This window comes from Pinus tabuliformis, chromosome X (genome assembly GCF_031772625.1).
Source record: "Pinus tabuliformis cultivar Carrire ecotype Pingquan chromosome X, CPIR1, whole genome shotgun sequence".
Taxonomy (NCBI): Eukaryota; Viridiplantae; Streptophyta; class Pinopsida; order Pinales; family Pinaceae; genus Pinus; species Pinus tabuliformis.
The window spans coordinates 1,712,185,071-1,712,206,284 of NC_142308.1; the positions used below are offsets into that span (position 1 = coordinate 1,712,185,071).

Genomic DNA, 21,214 nt, shown 5'->3' on the forward strand with positions numbered 1-21,214 from the left:
CTAGATGGAACTATACTCTGAAGCTTGTTTCCCTTTAGAGTGTTCTTGTTTGGGCTTCTTGAAAGGGAAATCTATAATAAGGTGGTCTTGAGATTTGGCATGCAAAGCATGTGTTGGGAAGATGTAGATATCATACCTTCTGTTGATGAAGCCCATTCATGGTGATTGTTGAAATGAATGGGGGACCTTCTGTTTTGAATCTACTTGCACACAAACACGTGGATTGGTTCTAAAAAAAATTGGGTCACGATTTGGGATCAAAGCTTTACCAAAATATTAAGCAAACAAATCCATAAATGGTTGGAGATTAGCATGAAGCCTAGGAATTTCAATGCATAATGGGTATTGCACATACTGTTCCAGTTAACATACTGTGGCACATTCTATGCAATTGCAGCAGAGAGTTAAACAATAGATAGAGGTAGTTGGACCTAAGACCCCAATAGGAGCTTAGGAAGATATTTTGGCTTCCCAGTTTAAAATAAGTCATTATTTAACCACCTCCTCATCTTACATTTTGCAAAGGAAGAATGAAACCACCCCTATGTGTTCCAAATTCCATCTTCCTTGTGCATACTCTCTATTTTTGTTCAAGAGGAAGTTGAAGTCAACTTTGCGGTAAGGCAAAGGTGTACCATTCACAGCATGATGCACTTCTGGAGGTTTAGCTCTAGCATTGTCGGGTGTCAAGGATGTAATTTAACAACGTTGGGCTATTAGAGTTTGTTAGGTTCATGTGCTACTTGCAAGCCATGATCCATCTGCATATAGTGCTACCTTTACTTCTATAACCTCAATTGCACAGAATGTGCCAGTTGACATGCTATGGCACATTCTGTGCAATTGTATCAGAGTTAAACAATAGACAGAGGTAGAGGAGCCCATGGAGATATTTTGGCTTCCTAGTTTAAAACAACTCATTATTTAATCACCTCCTCATTTTACATTTTCCGAAGGAAGAATGAAATCCCCAATATGTGTTCCAAATTCCATCTTCCTTGTGCATACTCTCTATTATTGTTCAAGAAGTTGAAGTCAACTTTGCGGTTAAGCAAAAGTGTACCATTCACAACATAATGCACTTTTGGAGGTTTAGCTCTAGCATCGTCGGGTGTCAAGGATGGAATGATCAACATTGGGCGATTAGAGTTTGTTAGGTTCACGTGCCACTTGCAAGCCATGATCCATTTGCATGTAGTGCTACCTTCACTTCTATACCCTAAAATTCCTCCCATTGGCTCTCAGAGCTGATTTCAAAGGATCTTTAGACTAGATGTCTTCATGCTAAGCCTACTTACGAAAATCAATATCTGGGGTATGATCTACAAAGAAAATATCTTGCGTAAATTTGATTACCATTGTCTAAGGATTGTTTAGATGGATATGAGTGTTTGAAGTTGTGATGGAATAGAGATGACATTTACAGAATTCGTGGTCTCTCCTACTACTAGAACATATCTGAGACAGGGTATCAACTCTTGGATAGGGCATCATGAGGTAATTTTAAACCAACAATAGGAGGGATCTTTGTGGCGAGGATAGATTGGCATGCACTTCTACAAATCTGGCATTGAGAGACTTGACCACACTTTTGTTTGAATAATTAACAACTAAATACAAATACTTGAGTTGGGATGTCCTTGCTAGAAGAACTATGTCTTGAATAGATTTGTGTCTCAAACAAAGGGTTTATGGTGGCATGGCCTAGATCAAACATTAGCTCATCATCTCTGGGTGATCATGGTGGAGGGTCATGGTGTGCATGGAGAGCACTCTTCCCCCTACTTTGCATTGTTATCTGAAGAGGGATACATTTTATTCATTGTCAATGTTTGGATTTGTCTAGCTCAACATACAATCCCTCATTGATGAGAGTGGCACCTCTGAATTAAAACTAGTAACCGTTTTTAAGGGATACCATTGTCTAAGGATACCGCTAGAGAAGTCAACAATTGAACATGAGTAATATTCTTTTCTTGATCAACAACTTAGTTTTCTGAGGGATACCAATATCTACTCCCTAGAAAATGCCAAGTTAATATCTAGGAGCAATACCACCTACAAAGTTAGTAACAGATCTGTCCATGATGAAGTACTTATTAAATGATGTTTTAGTCATCTTCCTCCTCATGTACCTATACATTTGACCTTTAAACTTTGTGTTTTGTAGGACATTTTGGAGTCCTAAAGATTGTACATCATCTCCATATTTTAACACTCTTCAACTATGCGAGCTGATCATTTTGGAAGATCAAGTATAGATGGTTTATTGAGTATCTTGGATGAGGTATTCACAACTCTTCAAAAATGTCTCATAGCCTAACAACTTAGCTTAACCAGGGAAGAGTTGTGGATATTATCTAGAAATCAAGGACAATTTCTCTTATGTTGGTAGAAAATGATGAGCCCATGTGTTGGTACTCATCATCTGTGTACATATAAAAGTTTTTTTAAATTTCTGGTTTTGTCTTCTAGTACACATACAAGGATAGTATTTCATCTTTTGCGTGTCCATGTGGATTTGTATCTCCCATTCCATGGGGTTGTAACATTCATCATGTTTTATCTTTTATGGATTCTTAATTGTTAGGTAGAATTAGATTAGGTTCTTCAAGACAATGGGTGTACATATGTCATAAGGTGTCTCTCAACCATGAGATGTCTTTACTATGTAAATGGCATCCCTTCTCATTGTCCCTTTAATGTTGCAGTTGGGGAATGCTAAGGTCATTTTTCCTGGAGCAAGTGCTCTATTTTTGTTTGTGGATCTCTTTTTGTGCCCATCACGTTTTTTTCCAACTAGGCCACATGAAGCAAGAAAAAACTTGTATTTTTTGAGCATCATTTGTGTTTCTATTCTATCATTTGTGTTCTCTGTTTCAACTTTCCTCACCTTGCTCTATCTCTGGCCATATTAATTACTGCTTGTATAATTTGAGAATTTTAAGCCAGAAATATTGGTGACTGGAGACAAATTAAACTAAGGTAATATCTAGATTTTAGAGATCATTTGCAATACACATAGAATGGTGCATGACGTAGGCTTTATGTGAAATGCAATTATGATCCAAATATTGGTCTTGGAGAATATAAATCGAGAAGTAGTTTAGCACTCAAGTCCTTTTGCAAATGTAGCTGGATGAGGATAATACTAAAGCTATAAACAAACGAGTATATTCTTGCAAGAGCAGTCACAAGTTCTTAAAACCATCTTCAATGGTCATTCTTACAAATCACTGGAGAGTGATACTTACGAACCAACATTTCATTAAAAGATCTTTGTCTTTGACGTGAACCAACTTCTGATGTTATAGGTGATAATGTCATATGTTAGGCCAGGAGGTAACTCCTCAAATGAAATTGTGATTTTGCAGTAAGGCTGATCATAGATATATACATGGATGGAGAGACTCTTAGGCTTCATCTCGCAATGTCTCTTCATATTCCAACTCTCCTTATTTTCTATTCACATTATTTTACACATATTCACCCAATCCCAAGGATAAGGTGTCAACATTCCCCCCTTAATCTGAAGGGATGTTGGTGTGTCCAAGCATTGTTCTGAATCTTACGAACTTTTCTCTTCCAAGCGCTTTGGTGAAGATGTCTGCAATCTGCTCAGTTGTGGATCAATGGCGTCGATGGATTGTCTTGGCCTCAACATGATGTCAAATCAAATGGTATTTTGTATTGATGTGCTTCGTTCGATCATATAACTTTGGGTTCTTGGCCAACTTTATTGCAGAAGTGTTTCCAATCATTAGTGGAGTTGAATGCACTTGTTTCACATGCAAGTCTTCCAGAATTTTCTTGAGCCACACAATTTCCTTTGTTGCTTCTGCTGCTACCACATATTCTGCCTCTATTGTGGAATTTGCTGGAACTGATTGTTTGCGTGACCTTCGGGAGACAACTCTTGATCCAAGACTCAATAGCATAACTTGAAGTAGATACCCCATTGTCTTTATTTCCATTGAAGTCTGAATCAGAGTATCCAATCAAGCTGAAGTCGACCACCTGTTTATACTCAAGTCCAAAGTCTTGAGTTCCCTTCAAGTACTTTAGAACTCTTTTTGCAGCAGACCAATGTCCCTCACAAGACTTTTTCATAAACCTGGAGAGGATTCCAACAACAAATAAAATGTGTGGTATGGTAGTAATCAGGTAGTTGAGACTTCCTACAAGCTGTCTATACTTTGTTGCCTCCTCAAATTCTTTTCCTTCAGTGGATGTGAACTTTAAGTTTTGTTCCATTAGAGTAGTCAAAGGATTGCACTCGGCCATGCCAAACTTGTTCAACAGATCTCCAATGTACTTCTTCTGAGGGAAATATAAATTTCGGATGTTGAGTTACTTCAATACCATTCCAAGTCTGTCATTTCAAAACCTTTCCTCAATTTCCTTCTTTATGGATGCAATATAGCTCTCGTTGTTCCCTGCCATTGGAAGATCATCTACATACACCATAAGATATACAATTGTTTTGCCAACTTTCTTGACAAACAAAGTTGCATCATCAAAATCATAATGTTTGAAGTTGAGTTTCAGAAGATGCTCAGTTAACTTCTTGTACCAGGCTCGCAGTGCTTGCTTGAGGCCATACAAGGATTTTACAAGCTTGCATACTTTATGTTCTTGACCCTTCACAACAAATCCTTCTGGCTGGGACATAAAAACATTCTCTTTCAGATCTCCATTCAAGAAAGCAATTTTTACATCCATTTGATGGACTTTCCAACCGTTTTGAGCTGCTAAGGCAAAGAGTGTCTGGATGGTAGCCCATTTTGTTGTGGGGGCAAAAGTCTCCTCATAGTCGACCCCTTCCTTCTATGCAAAACCTTTTTCCACAAGCCTGGCTTTGTGCTTGTCAAGTGAGCCATCAACTTTATACTTGTTCTTGTAGACCCACTTGTAGCCTATTGGTTTGGTTCCCAATGGAGGATCAACCAGCTTCCAAGTGCCATTCTTTATCAAGGCATCATACTCTTTCTGCATCACTTCTTTCCATTCATCATGAGATGCGACTTCTTTGAAGAAAGTTGGTTCAAATTCTGTAGACAAATTCAATTCACAATCATAAGAAACATCCATATCAACAGGTGAATCAGAATCATTTACATCACGTCCACTTTGCCTGTTTGTGCTTCTTGTTCTTATCTTTCCAACCTCATCAGGACGAACACTTTCAAGTGTCTTTGTCAGCCATTTGAAGGACCTTTCTGAGATGGCCCAGGCTATTCAATTGACTGAGTTGGGGCTGAATCAAGATTGAGTCTCCCAATTGTCAATCACATCACTCAAAGTGTCATTAGTGGGTGGAGATTCGTGTGGGGGAGAGAGTGCTTTAGAAGAAGATTCCACAGATTGATTTAGTATAGGAATCCCCCCTTCAAGATGTGGAATCTCATTATCAAATTCTTGGAAAGACTTTTCATGTTTGAATCTATCCAAGCGATCAAGCTACCGCTTAACAACATTATCAGCCTTGGAAGATTCAAGAAAGATCACATCTCTGGATACTACAAAATTCTTATTAACTTCATTATAGAGATTATATGCTTTGGAGGTATTTGAATACCCCAAGAAGATACGATTACGACTCCTTGCACCAAGTTTGTTTCTTTATTCCTTAGGTATCAAGGCATAACAGGTGGAATCAAAGATCCTGAGATGCTTTACCGAAGGAATGTCACCATGTCACATTTCATAAGGAGTCTTGTTTCTAATAGCATTAGATGGACACCTATTCTTTATATACACAACACATTGAACTGCGTCATCCCAAAACATCAGTTTAACATTCTTGAAAAACATCATGGAACATAACATATTTAAGATTGTCCTGTTCATTCTTTCAGGCTTCAACTACTCCGTTTTGCTAGGGATTCTAAGGCACATTTGTTTGATGTTTGATCCATGCTGGCGAAGATAGTTTTCAAATCCATTTGAAGTGTATTCTTTTCCATTATCAGTGGGAATAGAGCCAATATGAGATTGTATATGATTTTCAATCCATGCATGAAAGTTCTTGAAAGTTTGAAAAGCATCAGATTTGTTCTTCAATAAATAAACCCAACACATTCTGGTGTAGTCATCAAATGTCATCATATATTTATTACCATTTGCGGAAGGAAAAAGCATTGGGCCACATAAGTTTGAATGAACGAGTTCAAGTTTTCTATGTGCTCTGGAATGTGAATCATGAAAACACTGTTTGCTGTGCTTTCCTAAGATACAAGCATTACATTGCTTAAGTTTCCTAGGAATTGTAGGCAAACCAGTAACACCACTTTTCTTCAACATGCGAAGACTGTCATAGTTCAAGTGTCCAAATCTAGCATGCCATAAACGACTTGATGGAAATGTACCTTCATCATGATGAGAATTGTATGAGAAGTTCTGTGCACGAGCGGAGGTACCTTGCAACGTCAAAAGTCTTTCTTCTTCTATCTCTGTCATGACAAGTGAGCGATCTGATGCTTTTTTGACCTCAACCTTGCCATCAAACATACGAATGGAGTGTCCTTGCTGGCAGTTGTGGACCAAAGACAATAAGTTTCTCCTCAGCTCTGGGAGATATAGAACATCATGCAGAAGAAAGTCTGGAAGACCAGGCAGTTTGAGCCTGATTGTTCCAAGCCTTGATGGCCTGAGTTTTGACTTGTTTGCAAAGTATACTGCTCCATCAACATTGTTAGTAAATTCTTCAAAAAAATCTTTTCTAAAAGTCATATGGTAAGTTGCCCTTGAATCAAGCAACCAATCATTTTTCCAAGAAGCAAGTGAAGCATTAAATAAGGCTTCAGTTACTCTAATATTGCAATGTGCCACAACATAATGAACGGATTCATGTGCTTTACCATTTCCTTTGTCATTGGTTTTACCTTTGGCTTCATTTCTTTCCTGCTCAATTCTGTCCCAAGGCAACTTACATGTGGATGCATCATGTCCATCTCTATTGCAGCGTATGCAATGAAGACCAACTTTTCTCCTTGGAACTGTTTGCCCCCGTGCCTCAAAAATTCCTTCTTCCTCTTCCTCTTCGGCCACCTCTTCCTCTAGAAGAATCTTGTGCATGATTCTTCTCTTTATGTGCAAGACACACAACTTCTTTAGAAGACTGAGGAGTTGTCTTCTTCCCAAAAGCCTTCTCTCTCTCAACAAACTTCTTCTCAAGGGAGTCAAAGGTAATTTCCTTGAGGTTTCCACTTGCTTGCAATGACTCAAGATAATTTGAATAAGTGGGATATAGTGCCTTGATATAAGTGAACACCAATGGTTTTGATATCACGCATAATAGGTCTTACTTCTGATGCTAAAGCAAGAGGGTCATCATTTTTCAATTCAAGACTGAACAATTTAATCATCAATTGGACAACTTCAAGTTCAGAGTGTGAGTCATATAGTTCCTTCAACTTTTGTAAGGCTTCAAAAGCATTTGAGAATGGTGAAATATGGCGACTCACCTCTTCATTTACAGATGCTGCAATCAAGGCATAAGCCTTGCTGTTCTTATTTTCCCAAATGACAATCTCTTTATCTGAGGTGGGCTTTGTAGGTTCATTATCTCCTTCTCCTACACAAACTCCTTATCTCATTGAAAATGTGAGTGTGTTTAATCTTCCGTGAACATTCAAGATAGTTCTCTTTTCAGAGAGAACTACTCCAACAATAGATATCAATAAATGCATTTTAAAATATGTGAATTGTGTAAAAATGTACTCTGCTGCCAATATATAAAAAAATTGCACTTCCGTTGTAAAAAAATGCACTCTAGTAGCAATATTGTGAAAAATACAATTTTGGTGGCAATATGACATGTATTATTGGGGAAGGGGTTATATGGGAGAGGAGTGGTATAGAGGAGGGGGTATATGGCGGAGGTATTAGCTGGAATGGTAGAGTGAATGTATGGGGGAGGTATTATTTCGGGGTGTAGTTATATATGGGAGCATTCAACGTAACAGGAGTGTTCAACGTAATATATGGGAGCATAAAGGAGCGGTGATACCATGGGTGTGGAGCGTCAATGTATGAATGGGATTATGATCCAGTAGAGGTGGCAATATGGTGTATGTGGTATGGACCGGGCATTGGTGAGTGTTAACTAACTACAAGTAATACAAGGAGAAACCTGGCGGTGGAGTGGTGGTATGGCGCAACGTTAACTGTGATACTTGCAAACAAGATAAGGGGAGTCGATACTGCGTATGGACAACGTTATATATTATGACTGGTCGCCATTCAACGTATATGACTGTGATGATATTTATGGAATCGGGTATGGTGCAGCACCACGAGGAATGGGAGGAGTCAGGCTCGTAATATGAGACAAAGGCAACCAGTCAACATTCGACGCAATGGAGTCGTTCAACGTAATGTGGTATATAACCGGGACACCAACGGGAGGCAATAGAGCAGCATTGAAGAGGAGAGTGGTGAGTGTAGAGGGGAGTCAATACATAATGCAATATCATTCACCATTCAACGTAATATATAACAGTGTTAATATAACTGTGGATAGCGTATTACAATGGTATGGAAACTGGGTAACACAACGTTTCAACACATATATAACACAGTGTTCAACACAGTAATACCACCAAACTGAATGTAATACCACCATCCAATAATGCATTTGACGCCACAGTTTGAACACCATAGTCATAAAAAATTGACATACCACATATCAGTATGCCATTCGCGCAACATGGAGGAGGCTCACTGCACCACAACACTTCTAGGAAGAACAAACTCGATCCTCCAGCAACCTCCAGCAACACAGATTTCGGTGTAGATTAGCGCTTAACGCAGAGAATGGAGCAATGGCATAGGTGTCAGTTCTGCAAAATAGGCAGAATATAAGCAGGAAGGAGTTACAAGGGCAGAGAGGGAAACCAAAAATGGAGCTGGCTCTAATACCATGTCAGGCTAGGAGGTAACTCCTCAAATGAAATTGTGATTTTGCAGTAAGGCTGGTCATAGATATATACATGGAGGGAGAGACTCTTGGGCTTCATCTCCCAGTGTCTCTTCATATTCCAACTCTTCTTGTTTTCTATTTACATTATATTACACATATTCACCCAATCCCAAGGATTAGCTGTCAACATCATTGATATTTGATTAGAGGAAGCTAATCCCAGAGGCAGTCATCATGAAAGATTAGATGAGATATCAATGAGGAATAATGCTTGGGTGTTTGAATTCCATCATACCGATCATGAAAAGTTTCATATGGTTTATTACTCGTTCTTATATCTACTTTTCTTAATCTTCTAGATAGTAGGCAAATGCATCACATTTGCATTAGCCTCAAGAATGTAAGGTATTTAAAGTTTTTTTTAATTAGCTAGTGGTTATAATGGACGGAATTATGATGCTTAAGTTTGTGTACTTGTCAGATCACATGGTTATTCTGATATCTTATATGCTGGAAGCCTGGCACTGAGCAGGTCCAGTATAAGTGGAAGTTAATCATTGACTGTGCCTTGTGAAAAGTAGGTTGAATATTAGCTTGAACCTAGGATGAGTCAATTTGACAATGTACTATATTACTGTGCTAGAAGCACCTTATCATCCTCTTTTCAACCTCTCATTCGTCAGGGGTTTACTGTTTCCTGTCATAATAAAGCAAGCACTAGCCTGCTCTTCAAAGGTTAGTGCTTATCTATCTTAAAGCAATTAGTGTCTTCTCTTCATTGGCAATATGTGCAGGTCTAGAACACTGGCTCCCAAGATATCTAACCTCTGAAACAGGGATTTTGGCATTACATCCTAATACTAAACTTTTTCTAGCTCCAATCTTTGCCTTATAAGAGACCATACCGTGCCTCATTTTCCAGCATTTCATAAACCAATTTCTTCTGCGAAGCAAGCAATCCCACTAAACTTTTCTAGCATATGGCTTTTTGAACTTACCTCTGTTTATTCCAAGTATGAAGAATAATATTCACTTGTGAAAAATTGAGTTGTTTCTGACTACTATATACCAAAAATATGATTTCTAGATCCACTGTAAGAACTAGTTGTCACTTAGGATTTTCTCTTTGACCACTTGCTATCCTGCTGAGAAAGAAGTTAAAAAATATTGGAAAGTTGTTGTCATTCATAAAGAATAGAAATGTTAAAAGTATTTCACAAGCCATAGGTCTAGTGAAGAATCTTAGTTTGTACCTAAGTTCAAATTTCTTTGTCTATCATCATTTAATCAAAATACAAACTGCCATTCCAGTCTATACAATAAGTTTACATAAGTAATTTTATGTATGAGTATTCTCAATGGGCAAACATCTTATAATATGCGATAAAAAGGTTAGCATCAGACCAAAATCTTGATCTCTTTATATATCTGTGACATGAATGAAGAAAGGTTTTGCCTCTTTTGTGCAAAATTAACAAATGTCAATAGAGATACCAGAATTGAAAAGATGGACATGGTAAGAGTAGTTTAACCCAGTGGCTAGATAACATTCCTTTGGTTTATGCAGTCAGATTCTGTTTTTTGGGTGATAAATGCTTTCAATAACCTTTATTATTATGCAATAATCAACAGTATTTACTAGCATTTGAGTTCCAAAAAGTGTGCTGCACGTAAGCAGGCTGCCACTAGCTGAAGCATGTGAAAATTGACTAACAATAAAGACTAAGATAGTTGACATATCATAACCCAAAGCAAAACGCCACCTATATCAGCTTAAAAAACATTAAAACACCATCTTGTCTGATTAATTTATTTTGATTTAATGGATTTTTTTGGAAGTTTCTTTGAGAAACATGCTCCATGGTCAGAAGCTACACCACATAGCTTGGAATTCCTTTGGTTTAGGTGCCAGGTCTGATGAGGATCTGTTCAGCCATATTCGGCTGGGATTGCCCTCAGCCTTGTCCCTTTTTAACGTTCCATTTGAGTGGGCAGATCTCTGCAATTGTCAATATTCTAACCTTGGAGGATGGCTTAATATTCCATTAACCTCACTAGCAAACCAAGTCCCTGTTGACAATCTCAATGCTAACAAATGTTTAATGTTTAGGGGGAGATCAAAATATATTCAAACATAATAAACCGAAGACCAAGAGTAACTCCCTATAACATTTGTTTTAGAAATGTGTTGGCAATAGTGAGTCATTTTTTTGTTTGTTTTTGTTTTAGAAACTTATGCTATAGGCTTTTGATTGGCAAAAAGGAAGAATAGTTATATTCTTTATGCTATTTTTAAAATTTTCTTTTCAAAAACAGATGAGCTGGTCAACTCAACTGCACCATTTATATGGCCTTATAGTATTATTATGCCCAAGCAGACTCTGTAGCTTTGGCTTTATGCTGATTATACTTTTTAGAATACTTTCAAGGTTCAATCACCACACGTCTTTGGGTTATCTCATTTTGGTCTTCCTCAGGTTCTGATTGAAGTTAAAAGATGAATATTTTAGATTAACTGATTCACAGCAATCTTAAGTAATGTCCTACTTTCTTCGTGACAGCTTTTATGAGTACTTACTGAAGGTATGGATCCAAGGTAACAAAACGGATGGTGTGAAGCACTACAGGTAGAAATCTTGTCTGCATGTAAATTTCAACAGAAGAGAAGGCATTCTGAGTAAAATTCATCACTCGAAAAAGATATTTACTAATATATGCCGCTAGAAACTTAGGAAGCATCTGTTCAATTTTCTAATTCCAATTCTAGGCTTTACTTTAGATCGTGCTGAATTAACCAAAATTTGGCAGAGAGATGTGGGAAAGGTCCATGCAAGGATTAATGAAATTGATTAAGAAATCAAGTCCTTCTTCATACACTTATATTGCAGAGCGGTCTGGTAGTGCCTTGATAGACAAGGTGAGATTACATTGACCCTCTCTTGTGCATTTTATGGATCAAGTGAATTCAATAACTGAGCTATTGCCCAACACTCAATTTTTTTAAACTACTTGCAGATGGATGAGCTTGCATGCTTTGCTCCTGGTATGCTTGCTCTTGGAGCTTCTACTGATGATACAGATAAAGCAGCAGAGTATCTTTCCCTTGCAGAGGAGGTATGTTGTCATAACAAATAATAATGGTACACTCTATATTTCTGTTCTCTTTTTTTGAGGCACACCCTATTATATAGTTATTCATTTGTTATGGTTCTAGTTCAAATGTCGACAAGTGATGCAAATCCATGTATACATGTACAGGAGACTTGTTGCAGCTGCCAAAAACATTAATATGGCAATATATGGGTGTAGAGGGGAATTTATTTATTTTAAGTCATTTTCTACAAGCCTTTATTTATTGCCAGTCTGCATGTATATGTATGTGTATGTAGATGAATTTATGTGCCTGTGTGTGTGTTATATATATATACAGATTTATATGAATGCATATTTACGGTGTATGTGCTTTTGTGCATTCAAGGAATTTATTTTTATATATACAAACACATATAAGTAAGATCCTTGGTACTATGTTGGGATTAATCTAGTTGACCAATTAGTGATCCCAACCCCCCCTCCTTTTTCTTCTGGAACAAATGGAAAATTTCACTTGATGCTACTCCTGGATATTCTCAGAAGCCTTGGTATTAGTCGGTGCATATGCACACCATATCTGCAGGTCTTGGATACAAACAAGAGTTATTAAACTAGATGAATTCTAGTACAAGAAAACTGCTCCAATACATATCCAAGAAAAGCCAAATCAACAAACACAGGTCATGCACTCTAAAATGCAAAATGTGATTAATTGTTTCCCTTAACAGGTTAAACGTTTACAGACAAGATAATATCCACAAATCATGTTGAGGTTTACAGACTTCGTTTTTAACTTCATGAGCAGAAAAACAAAACCCACATAAATGGGGAGAATAATCCCTTTATAATGTTCAATGTTCATATCTAAACTAACCTTTTGGGGAAACACAACCATTTCAGTTCCTTGATTACTGTAACAAACAAGGTTCGTATACTAACGAATATTTTCAGAATATCTGGAATATGAAAATATCCATTATAAGACAAGTAATATTTATTTATAAGAATGTTGAATTTACAAGAGATATGATTGATTACAAATGTAGGCCCTATTCATATACTAGGCAAGGTGCCCATTCACGAATAGTCATGTCCTTTAGGACATGTCTCTTCAATATACTAATTATTTATTAATTATTAACTATATATTATGTTGATAACATTGCCTTCTCCTTAGAAAAGCTTTGTCCTCAAAGGCTATTGATGGAATGTTTGGTATCCTTTTCTGTTTCGTACTGTCTTCATGACTTTTTCAATTCTTGGAACTGTCATATTCGATGATACAAGACGATATGAACTTCTGAGCGGGGTACAAAATTGTGGCATAGTTAAATGATGTGGCCATCCCAAATCAGTATTCTGTGAAATGTTGTAGTTATGGGCTTGTTACCCACCAAAAGTGGGTGACCCATAGAAGAATTTTTCTCCTAGACTTGTCTTCAACTGGCAGCCAACACCCCCTCACAGCCATGACTGTAGCTGATATATTGTGCCATTTGATCTCTGCTCCCTGAGCCAGTCATATGTCCCCTCGCCCATTTGTCAAGAGCATATGTTTGAAGGTGGGCAATCCAATTCTAAAGGTATGTTTTCATTGTGCACATAAGTGCTTATGCTTTATTTTTCCTTGGGCACATTGGGCATGGATTATTGGGTGACTTGGAAGGAGGGGTTTTGATTGTAGTTTTGTTCCCTCTTCTTAAAGGACTAAGCACTAGTCAAAGGATTTTGGTGATAAAATTCCTCTTTCTACATGTTTTCTCCTCCTAAATTTTGGTCCCCTAAAGGTAGGGCGAAAATCTAGGGCTTTCAGCGAAATTTTAGGGAGGTGATTTTTCGAGAATACAAGGGTGCAAACATCAAGCTCATGGTCTAGGCTACCTATGCTCCAAGTTTGGTGGGCATCTGCTTGAGTTTTATCCATAAAATATCTCGCCCTGTGTGCTGCCCCAAGTGGGAAAACCTAGGTTGTTCTCTCTCACTAAAACAACAAAACTTATAACTTGTTGACTTTAATGTAAAAATACACAAGAGGTATTTTGTCATGATAATTTATTAAATATAAAAATGTACAAGAGATATGTTGAATGTTACAATGAGGACCCACTTGTATACCTAAGCAGGTGTCCTTTCATGATTGGGCATGTCTTTTAGACATGCCTTTTCACTTAACTAATGACTATTTAGCATAATCATTACTTGATTATTTATTTTTACATTTATTTATATATATTGTTATTTTATATAATTTATATTCGTAACATTGCCCCTTTCTTCAAAAAGCTTTGTCTTCAAAGCTATATTGTTGGCAATTTTCTTCATCTTGCATTTGTCATCTAAATCTTGGCATATGTAACTCTACATCATCAGTACCCTAGCATGTATAATTTGCTGGTAATATAATTTTGGAACTAGTTTTTTGTTTTTTTTGTTTGGTATATTATAATAATAATAATAATAATAATAATAATAATAATAATAATGTTATTATTATAATATATATATATATATATATATATATATATATTTTATTTTTTTGAATAATTAATTATATAATAATTATAATTAATTTTCTATACTATAGTTGCCGCAGGTAGGCAGATTACTCACGTTAATATGGAACCAGATTTTGTTGATAGGTAGACGACATGCGGACTCATCACCAACCCGAAGCATGATTCTAAGCATTAAATGCACATTTTTTTTGAGTTTCACTAAGTGCTAAATCTTCGCTACCTGGTTTTTCTTGGGGCTTGGGGGACCCGTTAACTATTCCCTGTAACGTTCTGAAGCTGGTTTCCTACTTGTACCATGATTCACAACTGATTATAATTATTATAATTGTTATTATATAGTTTATGATTTATAACTATAAGAGAAAACAGGCGAAATGACTAATGGTGACGGTTGACCATGTCTGTTGACTGCGTATAAGAAGCGGACCGGAAGATGCCGTCGGCTTGTCCGGATAGTGGGACATTGAAACATGCCACATACATACATACATAACCTGAAATTCTTCATTGTGAGCATTGTCATAGCGTGGATTGTAAATTCTTGGCGACTGTGAAGATCTCGAGTACTTTTGCCACACTGGAACAGCGACGGCTGCGAAGCAAGTAGTGAACAATCATGAAACCCGCATTTTGTAAACTCATAGAAAGTAAGTCGGCTATGCCCTTCAATTGAGTGAACTGCAAAACTCCTTTTCTCTTCACAATATCCAGTCTTTTAGATTTAGCAATAGCTGTATTCACAGAGTCTAGATTGTGTGTAGCGAGCAGCATTGCTGCTTCGCCTTTAGCAACTTTTTCCAACAGGATTGAAGCGCAATCATCATAACAGACCCGTGTCTCCATAATGGAAGAATGTATTGGCGAAGGTACAAACAATGACTTTTCCCATCTATTTTCTATGCTCATTTAGCTGCCGTGTGCAAGCTTCACACCAATGTAATGCCCTGCTTCTTGGCCTCTTCGGTTGCTATAATTAATCTGGGGAATGAGTCTTTCAGATAAGCTTGCACCGTTTGATAAACAAGAGGCTTCCCTCCTGATTTGTTGATTTTGGAAAATGCTATGTAAACTAAGTAATCAATGGCTGGATGAAAAGCTGTGTATTCTGCGTCCGCCAGTAAAGAAATCTTAGCTGCTTTGCATGTTCTGCAGAGCCTAAACAATCTTTTCTTCGCTCTATTTAAGTCATTTTCCTCTGTGGAACTCAACGACTGAGGCACAAAGGTTGTGTGGTGATTTGGGCTAGATAAGGCTAGAACTGGCAAAACATCTTCCTTCCATGGTAGATTCAAGTCAGGATGGCGGTACTGCCATCTTAGCAAATGACTGACTCTTTCCAGTAGCTCTGGTTTACATATGGCTAACAACTTGAGGGATGCAAAGGCCATCGATTCAGAGGGATGAAAAGAGACTGAAGATATGATGCTGAGAAATTGTTTAAGATTGGTGTCACAAGTAGCATTGTCTACATCGTCTTCTGCACTGTAATGGAAAATGCCCTGCAACCTCATTTGTCTCAAACACACTAACTCTTTAAAAATATCTTGGGAATTCTCTCCCGCGCAGAAATGAGAATATGCCGCTTTAATGTTGGGTGTTTTGAAAGGTTCCATATCCTTGGTGGGATGACACATTGATTTAATCAATTTGCACAAAGTGTACTTCTTCTTTACGCCTTCCAGTGATTCATGGGATGAAGTATACAATTGAGGGGCCTCAGAACACTCTCGCCACCCTGCAACTTCATCTTTCGGAGGAATTCGCAGATTTTGCTTGCAGTATTTCTTGCTTGACTGTTGGACTGACTGTAGTAGGGTAGAATCAGTGATGAGAGAGGAGGCTTTCCTTGTCAAGTTTCTCAATTTCGGAAAAGCCATCGTCCTGCAAAATTGTTCTCTAACAGTTTCTCCTAAGCTTGGAATGCCATATTTTCTATTTCCATTTCTATTTTCATGTAATCTTCTTGATCTTCTTCCACTTGTGCTGCTGTCGCTGTCATCACTATCATAATTACTATTATTATTGCACAGTATGGGAGAGGGCACAACAGGATGATGAACAAGGTCACTTGTGTCACCGAAATTTCTGTTCCCATTGAGCCTTAATGTTGTTTTGCTACTTCTGCTGGGCCTCTGGTTATTATTACCATGGTTATTGGACAGTAAGTGGGAGGAAGGATTTGGAGGCTTAGCAGGACTTAATTCGTTGGAATTTATGTTTTCATTTCCATAATCACCATTATTATTGTTGTTGGGCAGTAAGAAAGGGGAAGGAATAGGAGGGTTGGGAAGACTCAAAGAATTACTGTTGTTTCCATCTTCATTCAGTGTTAATGTTGGTCTATTTCTGTTCAAACCATTGTTATTATGGAGTAGTAAGGAGGAAATAATGCAGCAACATTCATGTCACTGTCATTTTCATTTCCATTCAGTCTGTATCTTCTTTGAATTCTGTTGATATTGATGTTACTGGCATCATTAACATTGGCATTAATGTTGTGCAGCAAGGAGGATGGAGGAATAGGAGGGTTTCTACTTTCATTTATTCTCAATTTTGCTGCACTTTTTATGTGCTTGCTGTCACTATTAACATTATCTATTACATCTTCATTTTCATTATCATCGTTCTAATCAAAATCTTCTTCTCCTACTTCACCTTGTTTCGTTTCTACACTGCTATCATCATCCTTATTATCGATTTCCTTTAGACGTGCTGTAACTTCTACATATGATTTTTCCCATTGCTGAAGTTTTTCTTGAATTTTACTAAACTGCTCAATGAATTCAGGACGTAAACTTAATGGCACATTGTGCAGCTGATAGCGATCAAAGTCTCGCATGGTTATATTGTGTGGGTGATAGTGATCAAAGTCTCGCATGGCTTTGATGCCACTGAAACAACAAAACTTATAGCTTGTTGACTTTAGTGTAAAAATACACGAGGTATTTTGTAATAATAATTTATTATATATAAAAATGTAGAAGAGATATGTTGAATGTTACAATGAGGACCCACTTATATAGCTAGGCAGACGTCCTTTCATGATTGGGCATGTCTTTTAGACATGCCTTTTCACTTAACTAATGACTATTTAGCATAATCATTATTTCATTATTTAATTTTTACATTTATTTATATTTATTGTTATTCTATATAGTTTATATTTGTAACACACACCTTGCGACCTTCTTTGAGGGTTGTATGAACATATTATTTGTTGGAATAAATTATAAAAAACTGTAGGTCTAGTGCAAGTCTTTCCTAGGCCTTTCAAAGGAAATGAAGATCTTTTTGGAAGTGTTAAAACATCACATTGAGCTTCTTTGAGAGGTCCTATCCCATTACTTGGAGCCTTGATGTTAAGAATACCTATTATAATCATAAATCTCAAACCCTAAATCTTGATCTTATCCTAGGCCTTTCTTGGAGAGCGTTTAGCTTCCTTGAAACATTGAGCCATTGTTGTGTCTCTCCATGAATGGGCTTTGTGGAATAACGTCCTACCTAAATCGTTGATCTATTCAATCCAAAATATTCCTTCCTTACCATGACTCCTCCCATCGGTGAAAGTCCGTAAAGAGTAGAGGACTTTGACTAAGGTGACAGTGGGTCATTGCCTCATTGTTTTCGTTTAGTCTTGTAGTTGCCCCTTAGGTTTTCCCTTCGTTAGGGCCTTGCTAGATTTTGTGGTGACATTTTTGGCGCCGTTGCCGAGGAGGAAGCATGTCTGCCTCCTTGTCGTAATATTTGAAGAGGTAATTCCTTTAACGACAATATACATCCTCTTTTGGCGACTCCATTGGAATAACAAAGCCATTGTTCTTCATTGAACCTCAAAGTCAATGCTTGTAGGGTGAGGCAGGCATCTCTCAAGGCATCTTTGAATTCACCCTCGTGGCTCCTACATGATTTATATGTGTAACCTAATAGGATGTCTTATCTTGTTAAAATCCCTGCCTTGGACATTGCTAACATTCATGGGTACCCGAACCATGTCAGCTTACGCAAAATACTTGCGGTGCCTAAGTTTGATGGTGATCCATCTTCTGCTATCTTGTGACAAGATTTGCTACATATAGCACAAAAACTGATGTGGTTCATCATGATGTGCTCATATTGTTGTTCATAAGGTCGCTTCAAGGTCATGACTCATGGTTGTATAAAGTCGAGCCTAGGAGTATTTCATCAATTGAAGCATTCTTTAATAACTTTCTGGAGCATTATTGAACTAAGGACCAGGCTTTTCGAACATGTTGACATGGCGAATTTTCTCTATACCAACAAGGGGAACTAACTCGATCACAGACCCCAATTAGATCTGCTTTCGTTTGGGGTGGCCAGTTCCAACGGGTTTTAAAGGATCCCGTAAACTATTATAGGTGTTGAAAGATTGCTTCCAGGAGGAAGACTTCAATTAAATCAACAAAACGAAACAACTAACCTATATGTATCAAATTCTATCTACATTACTTCTCACTACTTAAGCTTGTCCTAACTATCCTAATCTATCCTGCAGGAGCATAACAAAAGAGGTTAAACATCATATGTAGATTCCAAGTCCAGAAGAATCAATTACTAGTTCACATAAGAACAAGGCTGTATTAAATCTCAATTGCAATCCAATTACTTATACAGGAATACACATTCCTTTCAATACAAATAACACTTGCAACTGATGTTTAAAAAAGTTTAGAATTAGCAACCTTTCATGAGTTAAACATGCTATTGAATTATATTTGAATAACCAGGAATAACCATTAACTGTATGTTATCAATATGCACAAAGCAAAACACATTTATCTTTATGCCAGCAACAACACTCTGATTCTAAACACATGAAAGCAGAGAAAAATAAATCTGAAACAAAAGGCTCCTTCTTGACCCAAACAATCTTCTTTATTCACAATAAATCAAAAGCTGTTCTGCCCAAAAAATCCCTCCTCTCATCTTCAAAGGTAATACTTATGCAGAAGCCACTGACCCTCGGTCTCCCCTGACTTTTCACCTCCCTCCTCTTTTCAATATACAAATTAAAATATACAGGCCTAGAACAGTCGATGTAACCATTGACACGTAAAGGCCACATCTGCTGAAGCATTTCATTTCCTGGGGAAATGAATAGATGCCGATTGAAAGGAGGAGGTATGCGTGTCCTTTCTTCATGATAAGGGTTGAGACCGCATAACCTTCGGAACACACAGGTAACACATGGAAACATGACCGCCAATGTCTAAAGCCAAATTTTTAAATAAAACATATCCGCATATATAAACTTTTCGGATCTGCTCATGCATTTTTTATCTGGAGCCATACTTGATGCTTATGCATTCGTTCTTCGACCTCGCTTGCCTTCTCTCTGTCCTCGCCTGCAGAGATAACCAACATCAGCTATACTTATGAAAATATGATATAAATGCTTAAAAAACACAAATCTTGCCTTCATTAAACGTTTATAACGATAAAAGGACAAGTGTGAAAGAATCGGCACCTGTTTTTTTTTTAATTCACTCTTTGATTAAGTCCCGCAAGCGTAAACTCGATTTACATTGAAAATCATCGCATAACACATAACCGGATCCGAAATCCAGACTTGAAATATTATAGATGGGAACCTATACCCTATCGGGTCCGCTAATTGCATAGCGCCTTATGTTTAAGCTTTGGGCTCTATCGATTGTGACTTGCGATTGACGAGACCTGAAATATATATGTGCTGTGGTTCATAATCCCCTTGGGTCCGTCGTATAAGACTTTCCTTTGAAAACCGGGACCGGAACACTTTATCGAAAACACAGGGAAAACACGGCAAAACCCGCGGTCGGACTTGAAATGTTATGCACCTAGGCGTATAATTATCGGCGGGTCCGCCATATCGCCCCTTCGCATATCGCATGGGCTTCACTTTCGCCGACTGCCGATTGCGATTAGCAATAGGCTCCGGACCCGAAAATATATATGATGTGCTTAATAATATCGGCGGGTCCACCACATTGCATAACTCCTTGTGTATGGACCTCAGGTTCTGCCTATTGCGACTTGCAATTGGGGAGCGGACCCAACATATATATGTGTCACGTTTAATAGTCCCGGCGGGTCCGGTATATCACAGTGTGCTTTATATATAAGCCTTGGACCCCGCCAATTGCGATATGCGATGGGGCTTTGGACACAAAATAAATATGTGTTATGGTTAACAATACCGTTCGGTCCGGTGTATAGTGATGCGCAGTGTTGATTGTGATAAGCGGAAAGGGCAAGTTATGCGTGCTTTTCAAAGCAAAAAGAGTTATAATGGGAAAAGAGATGTGATGGAAGATTTTGAGGGGTAAAGAGTGGGGGTGATTATATGCATGGGCATAGGGCACCATGAACGTTTATGAGGATTTGAAAGAGTCTTGATGAAGGATAGGAATGAAGGGCTAGACTGGGTTGTGACTCGTGAGTGAATCATGTAGTAGAGGTTTATTAAAGGGGGGTCTTGATCATTAAGAATTGAAGATTTGACTCGACACAGAGTTAAAATCCTTGGGATAAAAACAAATCATTTGGAGAAGTGAAAGATCAAACTTCTAGGGGACCCATTCAAATTTGCTACCAGAGCATGTTTTAATAGGTTGGTGGTTGTGGCCACAACAAATGGCGAATCCCTGGGTGAACCAATTATCTCTGTTTCCAAATAAAC

General features: G+C 37.8%; 1 protein-coding gene across 1 annotated transcript in view; it reads left to right on the top strand.

The window, feature by feature from the left end:
• Positions 1 to 21,214, top strand: part of LOC149146593 (mannosyl-oligosaccharide 1,2-alpha-mannosidase MNS1-like) — a 185,754-nt gene that overhangs the window by 90,923 nt on the left and 73,617 nt on the right. The window contains exons 9-11 of the mRNA XM_089450085.1: positions 11,485 to 11,550; positions 11,732 to 11,840; positions 11,939 to 12,037. Of these exons, the coding sequence (XP_089306211.1) occupies positions 11,485 to 11,550; positions 11,732 to 11,840; positions 11,939 to 12,037 (274 nt within the window). The remainder of the gene's footprint in view (positions 1 to 11,484; positions 11,551 to 11,731; positions 11,841 to 11,938; positions 12,038 to 21,214) is intronic.